Genomic DNA, 23,666 nt, shown 5'->3' on the forward strand with positions numbered 1-23,666 from the left:
TAAAAAGAATCTCAAGACACATTTTTACTGTATTTGTTTTTCTTGACTCTATATGAATCCTTGATTTGGCTATGAATTGTTATTGTTGTTATTATTTTATTTTTTTATTTTTTCACTTAAAATTGATATTTATATTGTAAAGTGCCCAGAGCTTGTGTTTTACACGAGAATGAGCGCTATATAAATGTGTATTATTATTATTATTATTATTATTATTGCCTCCAATGGTGATCATTTTTTTTTTTTTTTTTTATTGGGCTTATTTTTCTCGTCTTTTAAATTTTTTTTTCAATCTGCTTCGTCAACATAAAATGGGTCTCTGGATCTAGCAAAAGGCGAACAGCTTTGAGGAAAGAACCAAGTTGTTAGAAGGAAATCACAAACATTTTTGTGGAGTTATTGGACTGGCTTACCCTTAGATTCTTACTTGCAGGTTAAAACAATTCTCAAGTAAATGAAAATCAAAGTAGATCTTTAGTTTTAGAGCCACTAGATCTGCTGATGGAGTTGATGTCAATATCTCTAAGTCTAATTATATGTTCAGCAGCAATCACTTCACTTTTCGGAGAATGCTAGTCTACTGTAAAGTACTTGTGTTAGATCCAGCGACCCAATCATGCTTGGTAAACGAGAGGTAATAATAATCATTCAACTTCATTTGGAATTGATATTGTTCCCTCTGCCCATGGTGGGTAGGAGGTCACTTACCGTGTCTTCTATATCTGTTTTACGAGTTGCTTTCTGTCTTTGTTTTGGAATGGGATCAATTGGCTTTGTCCTGACCCTTGTCAAAGGGAAACAGTCAAATAAGTAGTACATATTAGTTTTGAAAGATGATGTTGTGATGATTCATGACCTGCCCACCATGGGAGGTCAAAGGACCCCACCCAGAGAGAGAGAGGGAGGGGGTTTATTAAGAAAAAAAGGGATCCGGACCAGGGAAAAAAAACAGGCACTCCCAATCCAGTACAAAGACAGTGCTATAAAATGGGGAATATAGATAAAGGGGGATAGAAGACACCAGAAGAGGACCCCCTCCACCCACCATTGGAGGTCAGAAGACCTAACCCCAATCATCCTAAGGAGAAGTACACCCATCACAACAGTTATGTGTATCGCCCATATGGTCACTCAAGGACAAAGACTTGATCTAGTCCAGGCCAGGAAAATACATATTAAAAAAAAAAGATTAAAAAAAAAATTCGACCTATTATACAGTGCTTTATCCATAAAACATTCTCAAAGCGCTTTACAAGTGGTCCCTAGCCAAAAGCAACACTTAAAATGAAGGACGAGAGATGGTGCCTTTTAAGCGATATTACAATTGTTTTCGAGAGAGCACTGTTAACGGCCAGGTACTCATTTCACACTTGAGTATGTTGTAAGAATGTGATTGAAGAGCATTTTCCAAGGACTCAACAATGCTCCACTCTGCCTCGAATGCAGGACTTTCCATTCCAAAGGCGAGTGTCATAATACAAGACCACAAAGCCACACCAAAAACAATTATTTGTATTCAAGTACCTACTCATAAGATTATGGGGATAGAACTAGATCCTACCATTACCAGAAATTTCAGAATAGCCCACATGAAGATAAAGGATTCACACTGAGTACAATGTAGGTAATGAGAATGCATCTTGATTACTACACCAAATCGGGACAAACAATAAAACACGAACTTATGTCTAGACAAATTACATAATTTTATTTTCAAAATAATTACCGTAAAAATAAATAAATTTTACAAAGTTCAAAATCAAATCAAAATGAATAGAGAAAGCAATTCTTTTCATCAAAACGTTACCAAAGAATTTATCAAAATGGTAATCAATCATATAGTATTTGACATTTGTGTCAATGCATGACATAATCAGTCGGAAGGTGAAAATTTTGGATTTGCGTTTTTTTCATTTTCTGAAAGAACATGCTCCCCAGAGTATTTAAATCTTTATTTGAAGTAAATGGGGTGATTTTTCATGAAGTTATGGTCAGATGTATGGGACAGGTATCCAGCAACTTTTCTCAAATTTTATACTTTTTCAACTTGACTCGCTGTAAAAAATATTCAGAAGTGAAATTAATCTTTGATATTTCCCGAAGATGTACAAAAAGGGTTGATTTAATCATTTATGACAAGAAATCATTTTTGATCAAAATTGGCCCTCTAACTAAACTTAGCAATGTCTCAGTTCAAACCTTTTCACCATCCGACTGATTATGTCATTCACTGTAACATTTATCAACATGGTAATCAAACAAGATGTGACGTTTCTCAAAAAGGTAATGGTAATCAAGCATACATTTGACATAATTTCTAAATTGGTGAAGGTAATCAATCACCCTGGTGATATTTCATTTATCAAAATGGTAATCAAGCACACAGGTGACATTTCATTTATCAAAAAGGAATCAAGTACACTGCCATTTCATTTATCAAAATGGTTATCAAGCACACATGGGACATGAATAGATATATGTTAATCAAGCAAACATGTGACTGTGACATTTCTCGAATGGTAATAAAACAAACTTATGACAAATTGGACCACGAACGAGGTAGTGTATAGCAAAAGATAGGTAAAAATATGCTAAAAGTAAAAGCAATTAATCCAATTGTTTGCTTTTCAGTAAGACACCCTTAATCCCCAACGCATTATCAACACCAATACACGATTCTTACACGGATAAACTACTGCTAACAAAATAAATAATCTGTAATGAACAATGATGAAAATATATAAAACGGATAAATTTGTCACATCATAATTAGCATGTATGTCCGGATGAACCAGACGACAAATTAGTGAATTTCACGTACATTAAAATGATCAGAAATATAAAACTTTTTTTTTTAGCTCATTAAGAATTTATTTTTCATCATAAAACAAAAAAGGTTTGCGCAAGTCTAAATTGCATTTCTGACGATAAATGTAATTTTCACCATTTAAACCATCTGACACAATACTGTTTTCAGGTGATGGTTCACATTTAATATTACAATGAAAAAGATCACTGCCCTCCCCTCCATAAAGAAAACCCCAACGAAAGCAAACAACCACATCTGACGTAATAATCTCTACTCGATGTATTATCTTTAAAATAAAAAATTAAAATTAAATTAAATTCTCTTTATTCATGCTATTCCAAGGTAAGACTAGAATAACCCAGGCTTAGCCACAATGCAGCTCCAGAAACTGAGCTAGGGCAAGGTGAATAGCTCATGTCCACACAGTGCAGTGGGTATTCAAACTCGGTACCTTTCAGGTACGAAGCAAAGACCATACCGCTGAGCCATGCTGCCTTAAAAATTACCGGAATAAGGCAAGTGTGACAATTATGACTGAGATGCTCATTCTTGCTTCAAACCAAACAAGGAAAGATATTGAGTGCTTACAAGATTCACCATTTTACTCTTAATATGAAAATAGTGATTGAGCTAATTTCATTTGACGGCTATTCAGCTGTTTATTTATCTATGATTTTCAGAATATTTACAATACACAAATGCAGACAAACACATGCACAATAATTAAATTATAAAAAATACCCAATTTCAACAGAGTTATCTGTGGGTAGTCTGAAGTAATACTTTTTTAGAAGTTATGTAAAATACAGTAACAATCTCTTCATCAGGAAATGTCAATAGAAAAACAAAAACAAAACGAACCATCCTGATAAGCCAGTTGAACACATTCATGGGTTTGTTAGCAATCCACCTAAAACACAAATTTAAGGAACAAACAGTTGTTCGTTACTATTGTTAGCTGACATGTTAACAAGATTGTATCAAATTAATATAATAATCTTATTAAATATGCAGAACAGATTGGTATTCATGACATGAAATTGTAAGAAAGCATAGAGCAATGAGTAGCTGGATCAATAAGTCTGGATCAATAGATAAAAATATGAAATGTCATATGTAAAGTCTTCAAATAAGCAGAAGCAGCACGCAACTAATAGTATGTACAAGTCTCTTTAGCACCTACAAACAAATTTAAAAAACCTGATAGCAAGTCAAAAGAAAGGAAGGCTTGAGAAAAAGTATTTTGTCTCAAGTAGCCAAGGACTGTCTTTAATTTCAAATTGAGAGTTAACGTTAATATTAGAAAATTCATATATATTCAATTTTGTCCACCATTTATTTTTTTTTTTCTAATTAAAAAGGTTATACCTGCAATGGATAAAAATGAATGATTTAAATCTAGCATTCACCATTTTAAAAAAAATTAAATTGTGGTAAATGAAATTATTTATGATGGATTTATGATGACTGCAGATAAAATAATTCCTTTTTAGTCAAAACTAATACCTGTAACTTTGAATTTGATTTACTGACTTTAATGCAATGCCGTTGCCTTTCCCTCTCAAGTGAAATGTGCACCTCACTTTACTAATCTTGGGAGTGCAGTTCTAAAAAAATTGGTATGCTGAATAAACCCTCTTGTCTAATACAAATTTTCAAACCTTTTGACACAGTAAATGAGTGGTCCATACCACGCAATATATATATATATATATATATATATATATATATATATATATATATATATATATATATATATATATATATATATATATATATATATATATGGTTTGGGATATTGTAGTAAATGTAAGGAAAGACAAAAAAACAAAAACAAACACACACAAAAACATTGAGCATTGGGATACAAATCGCAACCTCTATCTTTAATAAATAAGCTAAAGATGAGTTTGTGAAAGCCTTTTGTTGACAGGAATAATTGTTTTTTTAAATTTCATACTCTTGTAACCTTCAACAGTAGACACGTACACTCTCCTTCCAGCAATTCAGCAACTATACAGTGCAGCACAGCAATATTAGTTTTTTTTTAATATCAACATTGCACAAACAAAGTTAAAATCCCTTTTCTTCAATATTTTAAAAGTGCTATATATATATATATATATATATATATATATATATATATATATATATATATATATATATATATATATATATATATTATATTTTATTATATATATATATCTACTTAAGCTATTATATATATATATTATATATATATATATATATATATATATTATATATATATATATATATATATATATATATATATATATATATATATATATATATATATATATATATATATATATATATATATATATATATATATATATATTATAATATATATATATATAATAGCCTTAAAGTAGGATTCACAAATCCACACAGACTTCACCACAAGACAATTCTGCAGAGACATTGCAATGTTATAAATAACTTTTTAAAAACTAAATAAAACCAAGATATTATTGGCCAATGATATGCAACAGGGTGGACAAATGACCTTTTCCATCAACATGTGTTTCAAAGCCTAAGTTACATCCTTTCATCAGAGGAATGCGATTTAACTTTGATAAAAATATGTTGAAATAGATAGAAAAGTATTTATCGGCATTCTCATTGCTGACATCACAAAAAGCCCTGTTTCCAATGGTAAAGATTAAGAAACAATCCTGTCAACAGAATCTAGAAAGTGGCAATGGCAGCAATCAGGACTCGCACCGATATACCCAAACAACAACCTGAAGGTATTGTCCTGTTTGACACAGAGCTTCCTACCCAGAACCACTACTTTGAGAAATCAAAAAGGTGAATATATGAATGAAGATTATGACATCAAAATGAGGAATCAATTTACTGTAAACAGATTTAACATGAGTTGTTTTGTCACCAGATAATTCGACACCCGAATCACGCATGGGCAGTATGTGTGACAGTACAAAACCAGGGAAATCAAATCAATCGCTTTCCTTGTCAGTTGCAGTCCACAGTCACCATCAGTCATTTCTTGATTTCTTGCTTGTAAAAATATGGATAGACGGTCGACTTCAATCTTTTAGGGGGCAAAATTCTCATCAAGCGATGAGTTCCTTGAAAGGATCAAGGAATTAGAGGATGAAACTCATTTTTCTTTGGTATTTAAAATTTCGATGAAAACAGAAACGGACAAGACGTGAAAGCGGCTTATCAACAACAAGAAATCAGCAAGACTGCGTGGTTATTAAGAAACAGAGTCAATGCATCCTGTGTCGTGTGAATTATACATATATAGGGAATAGCATCAATCTGTCTAAGTTTTCAAATTGGATTCTTGATGGACAGAAGATCGAAAGAAATCAAATCATAAATTACACAAGCAATGCAATCTTAGAGAAATTTACATCGTAACAAAACAATGCCAATGATGTTGTATGACTGAAAGAGAAAATGTGGTGTTTGCGAAGAATGAAAAGAATTCCAACAACGTACATAATACAATACTCTCAAAGGGTCTCCCGAATTCTTAGATACATCTCAACGACAACAAAATGTTACTAGGAATTCAGGGTATTCTCTATTTGTTCTACTTTATTATCTTTATTCATCCCATAGGGGAAATTTGTCACAAGGGTCTATTTCAAGGGAAGACTAGAATTACCCAGGCATCACCCGCAGTGCAGCGCCGCAAATTGAGCTAGAGCGAGATGACTTGCTCAAGGCCACACAACGCAGCGGCGGGTGATCGTAATTGTTTTTTTGACATCCACGTTTATGAGTAATTCTCACTAAACTGTATTAACCAGACTATAAAAGTTTAAGGTTAAACATAGTTTTGTGTGTTGGTCCATTATATTTCTGGATGGTAATGTTGTGAGCTTCTTAGCCAAATGCACACTATCTATAAACATTCAAGGTTACACATCGTATTGTGTGTTGGTCCGTTATACTTATACTTCCGGATGGCAATATTGTGAACTTCTTAGCCAAGCGCCTATTATCTATACTCAGGATGGGGTGGGTGGGGGTGTTGATGTGTCTCAAGTGTGTAAACCTAGGTTCAGTAGAGAGCGGCGAGGGGGTTAGTGTGATCAATGTTTTCTTGCACGAGAGAGCGTATGTGTGTGCTTGTGATAGAAAGAAAGCAAGAGAGAGAGATAGATATGGTCGTGCATATGATGGTTTGTGTGTTTGCAAAGACGAACGATTGTAGGATTTTTGTCACACACCCCCCCCCCCCCCCCCCCACCTCCAAGAAAACAACAACAATATATTTTACGAAAAAAAATTCTACCCTGCTTGGGATGCCGAATTCTTTGCTAACAATCCACACCCCAAATTCAGGTGTCGAATTATCCTGTGACACAATACACCCAATACTCGGGTGTCGAAATTATCCTGTGACAAAATACATCCGAAACTCGGGTGTCGAATGACGCTCCCTAATGTCAATATATCTGTGCTACACAGTACTTTTAGTTTTGACTACGCTCATTTAGATACAAATACAAATACAAGTGGATGGATTGTTTAGCTATTAGCAACTACAAAAGGTTAAATTAAAGAGCTTGGATTTATAGCATTTCTTTCTCAAGTTTTTCTTTTTCTGTTACAATTTGTTCATAAAGCCTTCATACTTTCGAAAGTATCCTTTGTTGAAAATTCAATACCATCACTGGGCAATGGCGAAATTATCAATGGAGAAATCCATGCATAATGCCAACATGTACCAAACACCTGTCTAAAATTTTCCTTCCATCCTAAATCATAATGTGCTATGTTAAATGTTTTTTCATAAACTACTTGTCCATGGAAAATGTTAATGAGGTGATAAGCAAGTAATCCGCAACTCATGAATAATCCAACAAGACTTAGCGAGGTGACAAATGTCTGAAGAGCTGTGATAGTGTTATCTGCAAGAAACATCCATGATATCATAGGAAACAAAATATTTAGAACAGTTTTGAATGATACTTCTCCAAACAGATGATATAAATAGTCAACATTCAAGAAACAGGAGTATACAGCAGCTATAGCGCAGTTCAACAAGAGAGAAACGTAGTATCGCTGATTGTAATATCCCACACAGTAACCTGTAAAGGTGCAGTGGTGATCTCTCTTTAGGATACATGTATTGCAAGTATGGCAGTGAAAAGATCTGGCAGGGGCATTACATTCACAGATAACACAAAACCGCCAGCCTGGTTTCAGTGTCGAAGGTAGAAATCTACCTTTTATCGAGGAGTCAGTCATGATCACTTTGTATAAACTCAGCATTACATTGAAGTATATCAAAAATCCATTTAGAACGTGGAAATAATAACCTAAATCGGTCCCACTGTATTGTGCGTGGGGTACAGAGACAGTAGGCAGAACGACGAGCAGCTCGAAAAATCCAATTGTGTGAACTGCACCCAAAAGAAAAATAAAAGCAGCTAAATCCGTGTAACATTTCGGTAGATGTCTATGGATGAATATTCCCATCTTTGAAATAGACTAGTAGCAAAATGCTACGATACTTTGAAGGAAATTCGTGTAATATCTTCCTGGTTCCAAATTGATGATTAGAATTAGAGGTTAGCTGAGCTGATCCGTCGTCGAGGGTGTGCCGAGTTTGTTGATGGTTGGAGAATAGTGACGCTCTTCAAACATGAAGTATAAAATCTTATAGAAGTGTCTAGGGGCGCAAAATAAAGACCGTGGTTACTTGGAATGGCGAGCCGGACAGGAACAAAGGAAAAAAAATAATGAATAGATAAATGTGATAAAGAGAGAAAAAAAAAATAACACGTTGGGACGAGACCTGCATACAGGCTACTTATCTGATGAGAACAATTATTGACTTAAAAATTAAAGCTGGCAGAATGTAAACTTCAAGAGTTTTACTCGTGCTCGTATGGTTTAAGTTTAAATGGATTCTAATAATAAATTAATAATCAGACACAAGCAGATAGAAGACCCCCATTCATTTTCCGCACCAGTCTCTGGCCCTGCTAAATGGGAGACACTCAAATTGGTTTCCACAATGTACCCCATACAAAATTTTGATATGTTGAATCAACCAACTTTCAATCAAAATGAACTACATTGGGAAAAAAAAGACGGTAAAGATATAGAAGAGGGAGGTGTCCTAACTTGGCGCTACAACCTGCACTTCCAACTTCATATAGAAATAAATATGATGTAAATATAAGAATAATGATGGTGTGGTGAAGAAAAAGCATTATGTAGCTAATTACTACAAAGTCAATGAATTATACACATATGTGTATGATAATATATTCAAATCTCTCTCGCTTGGTGCCAGAGTTTATACTGGTTTCCATGACATTTAATGTACAACAGCAATTACTTGCTACCTTTTTGGTAGGACGCGGTAAGTCTAACAGACCCAGCTACCCAATCACTGCTGGGTGGACACACATTTTTGACTCCATCTGGGATTAATCCAGGTCCCTTTGATTGTGAAAAAGTGCTCTACGAACTGAGCTATCGGGACCCTTTAAATCAAAATATAACTGAATAATTATAATTCGCTTTGTTTTATCCATACTTCACATTCCCCCCCCCCCCAAAAAAAAAATAATTGAGTTTTTATATAGCGCAATATCCACTAAACGTGCTCAAAGCGCTTTACAAGGGGTCCCTGACCAACAGCAACACATAACATGTAGAACGAGACACGACGCCTGTTAGGCAACATTACATTTTTTCCGACATACACAACGCTGTTAACAGCCAGATACTCAATTTACACCCGAGTACGGTGAGAGAATGTGAATAAAGAGCCTTTTCCAAGGACTCAACTATGCGCTGAGCGAGGGTTGAACCCAGGACCTTCCGATCCGAAAGCGAGTGTCAAACCACAAGATATATACCTCACTTACACATTCCATCAATGGCAAAGAGTTTTCTCCATCCACAAGTTGATCTAAAAAAAATTATTATGTCAATGTGTACAGTGCCTTACAATACAAATATCTGAAAATATTGAAATGCTGTGTACCTAATAGTGCCATACTGCAAGAAAAAAAAAGTAATAGCGCCGGTATCCACAAATAGTGCCCAGAGGCGCTTAAAAACCTTTAGAGTTAGAAGTTATATGTACTACTTGTTTAATGCTGCTGTTCTCTTGGGATCACGTGTAAAGTCCTTTGAGCAAATTAAACGGAATCTGTTAAAAGTGAAAGATTGAAGAGTGATGGTCTCTTATTTACTGTACGGATTATATCTTGGTCGTGGTTATCCAAAATTATGGTAATTCTTCTTCTATTGAACTTTTCAACATAATTCAGGGATAGTGAGTGCTCCAAGACCATTGGTGATTGATACTCGTTTTAATTGCATCACAGGAAACAGAAGTAAATTCCAAGAGCACACTATCAGTATCCTTAGATCGAGATCACCTAAAAGTAAAGTCTCGTCGTGACTCGAGCACAGTATTCCATGCATTAAGAGGAAGACACTAAAATGTTACCATATTTTCAAAACATACACTAAAACAGTACACAAACAGAAAGATGATATAGAAGGAAAGAAACTAAAGTATCCTCTTCCAAAATTAATACATTTGACCGTTACACCCATAAGTACAATATGGCAGTCATTGAAAAATGATCAAAGGTAAAAAGTCAATGGGGGCAGCACGACTCAGGAGTATGGTCTTTGCTTCGTACCCATTAGGTATACTGTGTTCTATTTCCCACCACACTGTGACTTTGTCTTCTTTTAATGGTTTTACGGAGCTTGCAACACATTTAAATCATATCAGCGCCATTAAAAAGGAGGAAAACAAGATAGTTCTAGAAATGCAATTAAAGTACCTAAGAAAAAAGTAAGACAAAGGGGAATTGGTTCACAAAGGGAACAGATGTAGATTCCAAGAGCACACTATCAGTATACTTAGTTTGGAATTCACTAAACGTCTCATCTTACACAAGCACGGGTCCCACTAAGAATGCTCAAATGTTTACAAATCATATATATGTAGAAAATATAATATAGTGCATAACAGAGAGATAATTTACAAGACAAAAAATATCATCTCCCAAAAGTCTACCTGTACATTTGACTGCTTCCCTCACAGCCAGGGACTAGGACAAAACTAAGTAATCCCATTCTAAGACAAAGACAGAAAACAAGTATAGGGGATAGACAACACAGTAAGTGACCAACAGCCCACTAAGGGAGGTCAGGAACCCCACATAATGTGAAGATATAGTAAGTGACCAACAGCCCACTATGGGAGGTCAGGAACCCCACATACTGTGACTTTGACCAAGTCACCTGACCCTGCTCATTTTGCAGTACTGACACCTGGGTTATTCCAATCTTCCCTTGGAATAGATCATAAAGATACATTTCCCCTGAAGTAAAGCTGCCAAAGAGATATTTCAATAATGGAAGATTACTTCCCAAAAGTTTGAAAAAAGAAGGAAAGTTACGAAATATTACATGATAGGAAATTTCTGCCTGTATTCAAAATGGTACATATTTTACCAAAAGAGTACCATTTTGAATACAGGCAGAAATTTCCTATCTTGTCCATAAAAATAATATTAAAAAATAGACTTTCAGCCATGAAAGGCACATATAGTATTTTAGAGGCATATGTGCATGATGGCAGGAATAACCGTCAATATCCAAAATATGAGGAGCTAGTTGATCCTAATGTCAGAATAGCGGAAAATCGAAATATGGGAAATCTGATAATTATCGGATATCTGGCAGCTATGCTTAAGGATGAATAAAGTGAATTTTCTTTCTCATGTCATGTAGTGAATCAAAAATAAAGGGGGAAATCTCAATTGACACGATTTCAATATTTTATTTCTCTACCTTGATAACAACCGCTTGGCTAAAATAGCATATTGTAATTTATCAATACAGTGAATTGAACACACAATGACAGTAGTAGAAAATCACAACATTTAAAACAATGATGCATGTTATACAATGAAAACAGAAAATAAGAAAAATTCTTGTCAAACACCATGGAGTGTAGAAAGACCAATTTATCAATACAGTGAATTGAACACACAATGACAGTAATTGAAAATCACAACATTTAAAACAATGATGTATGTTATACAATGAAAACAGAAAATAAGAAAAATTCTTGTCAAACACCATGGAGTGTAGAAAGCCCCCCCCCCCCCCCCCCCCCCGAAAACGAAAAAAAAAAGAAGAAAAGAATAAAGTTAAACACCTGTTGTCCAACTGCAGGTCTGGACGAAAAAAAACAAAAACAAAAAGAATTTTTTTTAATATCAATTAACCAATTAATAAATTAATTTTCAGGAAAAGAAAAAAGAGAAGAAGAAAAAATCATGGTTGATAGTTTAACTTTTCCATGACAAAGTTGACAATAATGAATAGTAATGTCATTTTAAAAATAAAATATACGATAATTAAGAAACAGACACGTTTTTTTTCATGATGAACATCAACCCAGCAAAAGTCAGTTTAGAGGGGATGTAAATTGTATTTCAGTTATTTGAAAAAAACAAACTAACCAACATTTAATATCCACCATTATTGCCCCCACCACCATAACCACCATCACCACTATAACCACCACCTCCTCCTCCAAAACCACCACCACCACCACCTCCTCCTCCAAAACCACCACCACCACTTCCTCCTCCAAAACCACCACCACCACCTCCTCCAAATCCACCCCTCCCTCCTCCAAAACCACCACCACCACCCCAATAGCCACCACCACCACCCCTATAACCACCCCCGCCACCACTACCCCCATAACCACCACCCCCACCATATCCGCCACGTCCCCCACGCCAGCCACCACCAAAACCACCTCTTCCTCCACCATAGCCCCCACCCCCTCTTCCACCACCATAACCACCCCTAAATCCAGAATCCATGCGAGCCATCTTGGGAGGAGGACGACTTCTGTTGAAATTGTTACCTCTGTAGATGAGATAAAAAAATACACAAAATCAAACATAACAGTAACAACAGATGCATGTTTGCATTGTAACATGAATTGTAGTTGTTTGGCTGTGTGTGTGAATTTGGGAGTTTAGAAACTAACGAAAGAGTGAGAACAGAGAGGCTTCGTAGAGGCTTCCTATACAAAGCCTCTCCATTTTCACTCTTTCATTAGTATTTTCACGATGACAGGCTTCAGGCAGCCCCTACCATTTTCTACTTTTTGGGAGTTTTGAGTTATGCATATTGTGTTGTGCATACGTCGGGTATCTTAGAAACACCATAATAAAAATATATTGTGTAGTGTTAGTTACGGGAAAATCTTCGTCTGAGCTTGATCGCTTCTACACAACAACAATATCATTAGTGAAAAAAATACTTTTAAAAAAAGGAAAACTCACTTATCCTAAAACCCTATTCACTCTCTCTCTCTCTATCTCTCTCTCTCTCTTTTTTGTTTTTGTTTTTGATCTTTTAATTTTGGCTTGTTGTTCCAGTTTACTAAATTTATTTTTTTCACTAGTTAGTTACTGAAGAAACCAAATGCCTTGACAGTGCACTGATCTTCAAATCTGCTTCAAGCTGCCAAAAACGAACTTAATAATCCACAGCTGCACCTACTGATTTTCATCTTTACAGTTTGTTTTTTTAATTGTTTGTGATTTTGGAAGAGATAGTTTGGAACTCATTGTATTAAAAACATAATATAGAGCCTTTTATTCACACAAATCTTAGAAAATCAATGATGCTTGTCAGAACTAGTATGACCCACTGTTCAATCTAGTACTGTATCGGAATGAACTAGATGCTGACAAATGAATTTAAAGAAGCAAAATATGAAATATTACATTTTTGCTTCTCAGGATGCTGCACACTTTCTTCTAAACAAAACAAATAAATAAAACCTAAGTCTTAGAGTTTGGGCATATATATTCAATTTCAAGCACCTAAATTATCCTGTCATAATGGAGAGATTTTGAGATTATGAATGACTCAAATTGATATTTATTTAGAGTGGTCGAGGTGCTTAATATTCCATTTAATCTTATCTAATAAAATTTGAAATAAAATATAACAGACAGAGAGTTTAGTTCCTTAAATTTCATGAAATTCGAAATATTTTATTCTCATCATTTTGGCCTTAAATCTTCAATTTTTTCATTCCGAAATTCAGTGGAATCTGCATAAAGTCAACACTCTTACAGTCAACATCACTTGTTGGTCCCCAAATTTTCTGCTCTTTATCTAAGTGGGTTCCGTTGATAATGTGTAGAGTCAAACTTGCTTAAAATCAACTAGTCCGCGGGGGTCCCAATAGCTGTTGGTAGAGCACTCGCTTACACGAAAAAAGGGATCAAGATCGATCCCGGGTGCAGTCGAGATTTTTTTTTCTGATCAACCTGCCCACCCAGCAGTGATTGGGTAGCTGGGTCTGTTAGATCTGGCATAAAGTACTTTGTGATAGACTAGTGTCCTATCCAAAAGGATAGCAAGCAATTGCTACAGTCCATTTCACGGAATAGAAACTGGGATAAACTCTGGCTCCAAGGGCCTGGTGGCTGACTTTTTAAAAAATGTTTAATCTGGCTGGCATATGTCATGAGCATTTTACCTCTAGTCATAGAATAAATTAAGATCATACAAGGGAGATAAACCAATAGGAATCATACGTACCCGCTAGATTCACAGCCATATTTGCCTGCTTGTGCTCGTGACAAGGCTCTAATGAGGCCCAACAGGTTTTCTTCCTGGGGTCCAGGGGTAGCTATGGCTTCAGGGTCCTTAGTGGCTCGAACCACCAATGCTTCCAACGGGGGCCTAAGGGCAACCAGCTTGGCAGCCGTATCTGCTCTCATGCTTAAATTGATCCTGGAGAAATTACATTTTAGACAATGTACTTTACAAATAACAATAATAATAATAATAATAATAATAATAATAATAATAATGCTCTATAAATAATTCTACTATGGCATCAATTCTACTGTTTTGAAGATGTTAAGAAAAAAAAAAAAAATGCTAATGCATAACCTCAAATATAGTTTTAATTTATTGATTTATTAAACATACCCCCCCCCCCCCCCCATCCTAAAAAAACAAAAAAAACAAAAAAAAAACTCAAGCTTTAATGAAGCACAATACCCACTTAATGTTCTCAAAATGCCTATCAGACCTAAGCCAACAGCTTTACATGATGCTAGTAGGGTGATTTTATAATTCTATATTTTTTAATACAATAGAAACAACGCTGTTAATGGCCAGGCGCACATCTGATCATGGCAAAAAAATATAAGCAGATAGTCTGTCCAGATGTAGCACAGAAATAAAACAAAGAATTGCAATAGCTAAAGATAGTTTTAATAACATGAGTCTAATTTTTAAAAACCACAATATCTCAATACAACAAAATATAGGATTTTGAAGGCCGATGTATGGTCAGTATTATTATATAGCTGCGAAAGCTGGACAATTACAGCGGACATTAGAAAGAAACTGGACGCAGCAGAAATGTGGTTTCTTAGAAGGATGTTAAAAATATCATGGACAGAGAAGAAAATTAATGAAGAAGTATTAGAGTAAGCTGAAACTAAAAGGTTATTAATTCGTACAATAAGAAAAAGACAAATGCAATTTTTAGGGCACCTAAATCGACATAAATGTATTGAACATCTTGCTCTCAGAGGAAAGATAGAAGGTAAAAAGAGTAAAGGTAGACCAACAAAAACATATTTGAATAGTTTGAACAGCTGGGTGACAAAGAAAGAGAAGAATAATATTAGTTTTCTGAGGTTATCTGATCAGAGAGATGAATGGTGTACCATGATCACCGATGTCTTAGCACAGAAGTCTGTCCAAGGACTCAACTTTGCGAAGTACACAGCAGGACTCAAACCACAGATCTACGAGTCAAGAGCCAAGCATCAAACCCCTAGACCTTAACGCTGACAAGAAAGGACAACTTTACATGTGATAATTGAACAAACCACACCTACCATTTGTCAAGTATAATATCCTCTCCTTGTTTGACCACAGATTTGGAGCCAAATAGCAACAACTGGATGGCTGACACATTGGTCATCTGTTTACAGGAAACAGCCCTTGTTCGAATCTAAAGGGGTGAAATCAATTTTTTTTTTAAAGGTAAACGTGTGGAAATTATCAATACCTTTATAGAAACATCTTTTTTTAAACACTACTGAATCCATAAGGCTCAATGAGCTGGAGCTCATCACAGTTTCTACAGTGCCAAAAGCAACTACATGCTTTGGATAGGACACTAAAAATAATAATAAATAACATTTCTACAGGACATAGTTATAATCATGATGATGTCATGCTCTATGGGCTTTACATTGGCAATAATGAAAATGTTGCCGCTTGAAACTCGAAGGAAAAAATAACGATGTGTTGAATTCAACACTTATCGTTATTTTTTACATTGGCAAAAATATCATGACATAAAATCAAATATTTGTAACAATAATCTAATAACACACAAACCATCAATTGAGACATAAAAATAAAACAGATAATAAAATAAAATAAAAGGCACGATGCAAGACATTTCTCATAAAATAACTGTTTTAATCTAGATATTTTAAAAAGTGATGTTTGGTGCATCTCTTACTGTTTTGGAGAGAGAATTCGAAACTTTAGGGCCTGAATCTAAAGCATTAAATGAACAATAGCATTGCTTGCCACCCTTTGGATAGGATGCTGGTTTATGGCAAAGTACTTTCTGCCTGATCTAACAAACCCAGCTACAAAATTATGGCTGGATGGACAGGGGAGTCAGAAAATTCTCATCTGCACCCAGGATCCAAATTCATTACCAAAAATTCTTAAGGATTCTTGTACCACACTCGACAATTGTGATGCATATAAATTACTGTGATGAACTTAAAATCTATCCTTTCATATAAAAAAATTACATCATATATTACTTAAAAGATGCAAAACTTGAAAGTTAAAATTTAACAGGCAAAATAATATCTAATACAAAGACAAACAAAAAAGAAACAAACAAACATACATATCACAACTTACCTTTTCTCCAAAAATGAAGAAAGGAGAAGGGAACTCTATAGCAAAATTTGAACAATTGACGGAGGATTTGTGAACGAGAGCTGCCTTGGACTCTTGTGTGAGAACCTTTCTTTTTTCCTTGTGGAAGCAGATATTGGGGTAGAGACCCACACATAACAGGGTGATAGCCTGAGTGAGGATTAAGAAAAACATAAAAATAAATCATAAAGTATTAAGCCTTACTCACACACCAAGGTATATGTGTAGTGAAGTGGTATATTGTGAGCAAGTGCGTGATTATCAAAAACTTTACACTGACAAATTAGGAAAAAAAAACAAATTCCCTGACCATTTCAAGACCTAATATACCTAAATTAACACATTTCCAAACCTGAGAGGAAAATAATAAAATTTCAGATCTTTTCCCTGATTACCCCGACCTTGTGGGAAGCCTGTTAAAAATAGTAATAAGGAAACTGAAGACTCATGAACAATTACAAAATAAACAAAGAAGAGAAAAAAACACCAACAGAAAAAGAAAAAAAACCCTCAAAAAACAAAATCAATACCATATAACTATAACATTCATTTGAATCTGGGTAAAAATAGAAAAGACCAAATAAAAAACGAGTTTCACATTCAGTTCCGGACATAAATTTTATAATACTTCTTAAAACACTGTGTATCTTTGTGGTCTTATGGTATGACACTTGGCTTCTGACCTGCAGATGCTTGGTTCGAGTTTCCTTGCGTAATACATTGAGTCCCTGGAAAAAGATATTTACTCATTTTTTCGCATTATACTGTTGTAATATTTATACCCACCTGACTGGTATCAAATTTGCTTCTGTCAAAAAAATATTGTGAGAGCATTTTACAGGCATCACATCTCCTGCTACATTTTAAGTGTTGGGGATGGCTTGGGACCTTTTGTAAAGATCTTTGACCACATTTTTAGATGTCACACCCTATGTAAATGCTCACATTAAAAAAAAAAAAAAAAAATTTTAATATGAATACTAAGATGCTGGAAGCTATTGACTGTAAAGAGTAAAAAAAAAAAAATGAATTATAAAAGTTATAGAAAAACATTTTGGACGCTCAAAACCTTTCTTCTGTTAAAAACAAAATAAAATAAAAATTTAAAACACTTATTTTGTTATTGGCTGAAAAGGTGTTTTGAGTCTGAAACATTCTGCTGTTATATTCATTTTTGTACATTTCTGAATTTCTTTTAACTTAAATCGATGCTTACAATATCCAGTCTGTTATCAGGGCCAGTGAAATTGAAGGCCTGGGGCAGGAGGCTTTCCTCAGGAAATCCAGACATTGTGAGGATGTCTCTCAGTTGGTTCTAAGAGGGAAATAAGATGAGATAAATGATATAAAAATCCCTTATTGCCATAAGAAAAATAACAATGACTCTATTACTACTACTTACTAGTATTATCATTATTACTACTACCACAACAACAACAATAATTACAACAATAATAATAATAATAATAATAATAATAATAATAATAATAATAATAATATAATAATAATAATAATAATAATAATAATAATAACAAGACATGTAATTATTGAAAACAAGACTACTTTCATAGTGTAATGATGAGAATTCATACCTTGGCTTCCCAAGTCATTCTTAACGTCATGACGTTCAGAGATTTGGCCTCGCAGAAGTTCATTTCAGCATGCTCTCCGCCAGATCTTTAAGGATTGGATGGTAAATAAACAATTTTAATATTCAAATTATTGATTGATGATCGATGGCAACAAAATAAAGAAAAAGATTTCATTTTTGTTTCATGAGGCAAACAGAATATGTGTGACAGTCCAGGAAAATCGGTTCACAGTGACTATTTTTGACTATATAAAGATAAACATCTTAAAGATTCTATACATTTCCATTAGTAGTTTGCACTTTATTTAATGAAATTAAACTAGTCAAAACTAAGTTACAGCCTTTAAGTTACGTTGACTAGGAAATTTATACATTAAAAAAAATTGTGAAAGTTAAAGGCAATAAATTGTACATAAAAAAAGCCAGTAAAATAGACAGGAGGGGGGCCTCTTTAAGCCCAGTCAAGATAAATGGACATGCAGAGGCCTTTTCCCACCAACTTTAAATAGACAATTTCAAAGGCTTTTAACCTATAGGAGAGGTTGTTAGTCTATCACAAAGTACTTCCCACCAGATCTAAGAGACCCAACAATCACGGCTGAGTGAACAGGGCGGTCACGGCTGCACACATGATATCTATTCAAATAACTTTGTTAGTGAATGAACCATTTATCAGCAGAGACCAAAAACTAAATATCAAATCCTCTCAATTTGTTTTAGCCTACTGAAAGTTGTGAGTAAAAAATTAATTATATATTCTACCTTGATTTACTTTAAGCTGCACGTAGAAATTATTTTTATCTTCTTCCTTGGCCTACTGAAAATTACAAGTAGAAATTCTAGTATCTTTTACCTTGCATCTTCCCACATCTGGAAGGCATTGAGTAAAGCAATGTGATCACTGGCCCTATTGCCTGCCAAACTCTTGTGCACCCATCCTAGTCGACGCCGGTCTGTTGGAACCACAAAAGGTTCAGGAAAGGTGGTGCTTGCAGCGATGGTACACATGGCATCCCCAACGTAGAATATACAGCCATATATAATCATTTTACCCAAATGTGGTTCTATTGGCATCTTGGCCAGGATACGACCCAAGGGAGTCAATTCATCATTGGCATCCAGAGCCTTCATTGCTGGAAAATCAAAATATCAAATCTTTTTTAAAAATATAATCAAAGAAAGAAAACAAAACATATATATACATATATATATCAAACAAAAATTTTAATTATTTTTTTTTCAGTACATCTTAATATATCATCATGATTTACAATATGTAGTTTTAAGATTTTAAGTTCTTTTAAAAACAATCTGAATTCAATGCCATTAACTCTCTCGAGTTCATATGAATGGAAAATTGAATAAAATTGTTCTATTTCCAATCATGGGGAACTCGAGAAAGTTAGGCATGTATTATGTATGTGACTCACTTCCTTAAAGGTACTCATTCTATCTAGGTAGATGACATTTCGTTTTCAGCTAGAATTCTATTTTAATTTCATACTACTGTGCAAATATGAAAGTATACAGCATCTAATGGAACTTTTGAAAAAAGTTGCAGTGTGAGAATTTTAATATTTTTGTTCTTTAATGTTTAACTCAGACATAGAAACTAACTTTGTAAAAAAAAATAAACCACAAGCTGTAGGTCATCCATACACTGTTCCTATAGACCATGTCGCAATTATGTTATGGACCACATACAACTTGTGATTCCTGAGATGAAATGTTTTAATATAGCAGAATTACTGTAACACTACATGACAAATTATGAACCTCTTTGTTAATTTAAAATAAAAATTGTAATACAGCTTATTAAACGGGAATGACAGCACAGGAAAATGAGTCAACTCACAATTTCCAAAATTTGTCATTTTATCTTCTGAATGAAAATATTTATGGCTTTTGAACTTTGGATGGATTTATATTTTTTAAATTTACAATTTTTATCATTTAATAAGTTCCCTTTTCATGAAAATAGCATTTAATTCTGCAAACATTGATTGGGACAAAAACTTTATACTTCGTACAACCTATAATCCCCATTTTCTCAATTTCTAAAACACATTTCTCAAATGACAATAAGCAACTGACCCATGACAATTACACCAGATGAAATAGAAAAAGTTCATAGAAGTATGTCAATCGATTAAATTTCTAAAAGTGAAAAATCGTCGTGATTCATTTCCCTATGTCATCACATAAATAAAAGGATTATTACATTACCTCTCAACATAACCTCAGCTTCAATGATAGCATCAATAGGAGGAGGTTCAACAGCTTTGGCCAAAAACTGTCCAATCGGTCCAAGTCTCAAAAGTTTGATGGACAACGCCAGCTCATGCAGAGGTGTCCGGAATATCTCCGGAGTGGTGTGCTGCTCAAGACGGTTGAATCTTGCTTTGCTGCACAGATGAAAAGCAAATCCTGCCCTCACACGACCAGCTCGGCCACGTCGCTGCTCCAAGTTTGTCTTGCTAGCCCAGACTGTTGAGTAATTGGTCATATTGTTGTGTGAGGTGAAAAGTTTCATCTTCACCTTACAGGAATCAATAACGTAAACGACATCGTTGATAGTCACACTAGTCTCAGCTATATTTGTTGACAAGATGATTTTTGTGACATTTTCAGGAACTGGATCGAATACTCGCCTCTGCTCTTCCCGTGGAATGGAAGAATGAAGGGGAAGGATGCGATAGCGGGTGCTTCCAAACTCTGGATGCTGTTCTAGATGTTTCTGCAGCATGTAGATTAAGTTCCAGCCCGGGAGGAAAAAGAGGACAGCTCCGGGCACACCAAGAGATTTGATGTATCGGAGAAGGGCTTCAACAAGCTCAAAGGAAATGTCTTTCTCCGGTAGAGATGCCATTGCCATTCTTGTAGAGTCTTTGTAACCACTGTCGATGATTTTGTTACAATTTTCCTCGTCATCATCATCACCATCTCCACCATCATCGTCGTCTTTGTTGTTCTTATTCTTATTTTTTCTCTCCCTTGGTGGTGGAATAAAGTTAAGCATTTCTATACAATCTTCAAGATAATATTCTTGTACCGGGTATGTCCGGCCATAAACTTCAACAACTGAGACATTTCCAAAGTATTCTGTGAAAAGAGTTGTGTCAACTGTGGCAGACATCAAAATAATACGGAGGTCGGTATAGGCATTCACCATATCTCTCAGCAACACAAGTAAAAAGTCAGTGTTGATATCTCTCTCATGAATTTCATCAACGATGACGTGAGAAATACCCCTTAGACCTCCTTCCAAACGCCTCAAGAGAGTTCCAATGGTGCAGTATAAAATTCCACCATAAGGTCTGGGCATTACTGTGTCAAAACGGACGCTGTATCCGACAGCGTTACCCATTGGTTCAGATCGTTCAATGGCGACTCGCTCAGCAATGGACATGGCACTGATACGCCTGGGCTGAGTCACAATAATGTTGCAGTGAGCAGCGTAGCCAGCATTCAGCATGTCATCCAAGATGAATTGAGGCACCTGGTTGATAGAGGGAGATATCAAATAATTCTTATTTTAATTTACAGACTTGCTAATTTTTCAGAGACCAAATTCAGGAAACGTTTTTTTTTTTTTGGAAAACCTGGGGTTGAAATGAAGATGCGATAGTGATGATAATGATGAAGGTGAATAGAAAAATATTATTTAAAAATCTGGAAAATTGGTGGAAATAGGGAATGATAATAAATATCAGGAAATTCTTTTATTAATAAAACTGGGAGAGTTGACAGGTGTCAATCAATTCTTTTCCAAACCTGTGTAGTTTTTCCACAGCCTGTCTCTCCCCGGATCAAAGTGACAGGGCTACTCTTGATCTGGTTGAGAATGTACTGACAACTGTTATGGATTGGAAGGGCAGATCTCTCTTGCAGCATGTGCTTGAGATTATCATCCTCATTGTATTGGTGTTGCATATTGGAGCTGAGGTCTGAGCTGATTTGCTCTAGAGTGGCCTAGGAATGAGTTGAAAAAAAAACAAAGACCATGTGATGAACTAAATATAAAAAAATTTTTTGAACATTATGTCTTTTGTTTATATTTCACACTTTTATATTTTAGCTTAAGCGACACTTAGCCATATTGTGCATGTATATATAGTGAATGCATACGTTTTATTTTCAACGTTTAATGATAAGGGTGATTAATGCAATGAGGTGTGGATCAGATATGTTTCCTGATCTTTAAATTTGCTTCTTTTCTCCTGTAGCAAAACATTCAATACCAGTTGGTGAAATGAAATTATTTAAATCTACTTTATAAATCAGAACTTAAATTAAACTTTCATGGTAATTCCCTGTCTCACTATTATTTAAATTCTTTACCTACTTTATGTCCTTTTTTTTGGATGTTTACATGGTTGTTTTCACTCTAACTTCCTTTCAGAAATTTGTTTTATTCTTTATTCCATTTGAACGGATTCTTTCTATTCAGTGTTTTAATATTATCTGTTCATAAATCAGCGTGGATTATCTAAATTTAGCTCATACAAAGAAAAGTAAAAATATGACCCGCTATGACTATGTCAATCTAGTACTGTGCCGGGCAGAATAACCAGAATTAAAAACATTTAGGACACAAAACTCATTAACCTCAATGAAAGCATTTTAAAAAACTTTAATAGAATTTTACGTGATAGCTTAACTCTCTCCTTACCAGATATTTTCTGAATTTCCCTGAACTTCGCACCCACTTATCACAAAAATAACTTTTTCTAAAAAAACTAAAACATAGAGCAACAAGTATATTCTATACATAATATTGTTCAACAAAATGAGCTCTACAACAAGAGTATCAAGTTTGTGCAGCTATAGTAAAACATTTTCTATAAATTTTGTCATTTACAAATGACAATAGAATGAGAAAATTATTGGTTGCATCATATTGAATGTGACAATATTCCTATGGTTGAGAAGGAGAAGGTTATCCCACATGTCATTCTGATTCAAGATGATTATTCACAAATACTCACAGCAGCCAATGGCCCTTCATCAATATTACAATTGGCCCATGCATTCCAATTGGGTAGAGGTGGAGACCAGGAGACAACACCGGGCATCTCCGCCCTCATGCGAGGCTCAAACTCTTCCAAAGCCTGATGACAAAGGAGGGACACGGGTGGAGGGCCTTGGTTTTCACCATCCTCACCGTCGTGACCCTCCCCTTGTGCTGGAGGGATTTCAGGATATGGTTGATCTGCCTGGAAATTTTTTTTAAATGCATTCTTAACC

At 34.9% G+C, this 23,666-nt stretch overlaps 2 protein-coding genes across 4 annotated transcripts in view; both read right to left on the reverse strand.

The window, feature by feature from the left end:
- Positions 1–5,198: 5,198 nt before the first annotated feature.
- On the reverse strand, positions 5,199–8,621 carry LOC144979740 (putative palmitoyltransferase ZDHHC24). The gene has a single exon (XM_078926711.1). The coding sequence runs from the start codon at positions 8,291–8,293 to the stop codon at positions 7,430–7,432; it is 864 nt and encodes a 287-aa protein (XP_078782837.1). The 5' UTR covers positions 8,294–8,621; the 3' UTR covers positions 5,199–7,429.
- A 2,995-nt stretch (positions 8,622–11,616) lies between these two features.
- The window catches only part of LOC144979741 (ATP-dependent RNA helicase A protein-like), a 36,032-nt gene continuing 23,982 nt past the window's right edge, over positions 11,617–23,666 (reverse strand). For all 3 annotated transcript variants that reach the window (XM_078926713.1, XM_078926712.1, XM_078926714.1), the window contains 10 exons: positions 23,408–23,635; positions 22,194–22,391; positions 20,646–21,918; positions 19,273–19,552; positions 18,421–18,505; positions 18,045–18,143; positions 16,811–16,978; positions 15,757–15,872; positions 14,438–14,632; positions 11,617–12,742 (listed from right to left, as the gene is read on the reverse strand). In XM_078926713.1, the coding sequence (XP_078782839.1) occupies positions 12,331–12,742; positions 14,438–14,632; positions 15,757–15,872; positions 16,811–16,978; positions 18,045–18,143; positions 18,421–18,505; positions 19,273–19,552; positions 20,646–21,918; positions 22,194–22,391; positions 23,408–23,635 (3,054 nt within the window). In that variant the 3' untranslated portion in view covers positions 11,617–12,330. The remainder of the gene's footprint in view (positions 12,743–14,437; positions 14,633–15,756; positions 15,873–16,810; positions 16,979–18,044; positions 18,144–18,420; positions 18,506–19,272; positions 19,553–20,645; positions 21,919–22,193; positions 22,392–23,407; positions 23,636–23,666) is intronic.

Source organism: Berghia stephanieae, chromosome 9 (assembly GCF_034508935.2).
Source record: "Berghia stephanieae isolate SIO BIC M18660-M18661 chromosome 9, UCSD_Bste_1.3, whole genome shotgun sequence".
Taxonomy (NCBI): Eukaryota; Metazoa; Mollusca; class Gastropoda; order Nudibranchia; family Aeolidiidae; genus Berghia; species Berghia stephanieae.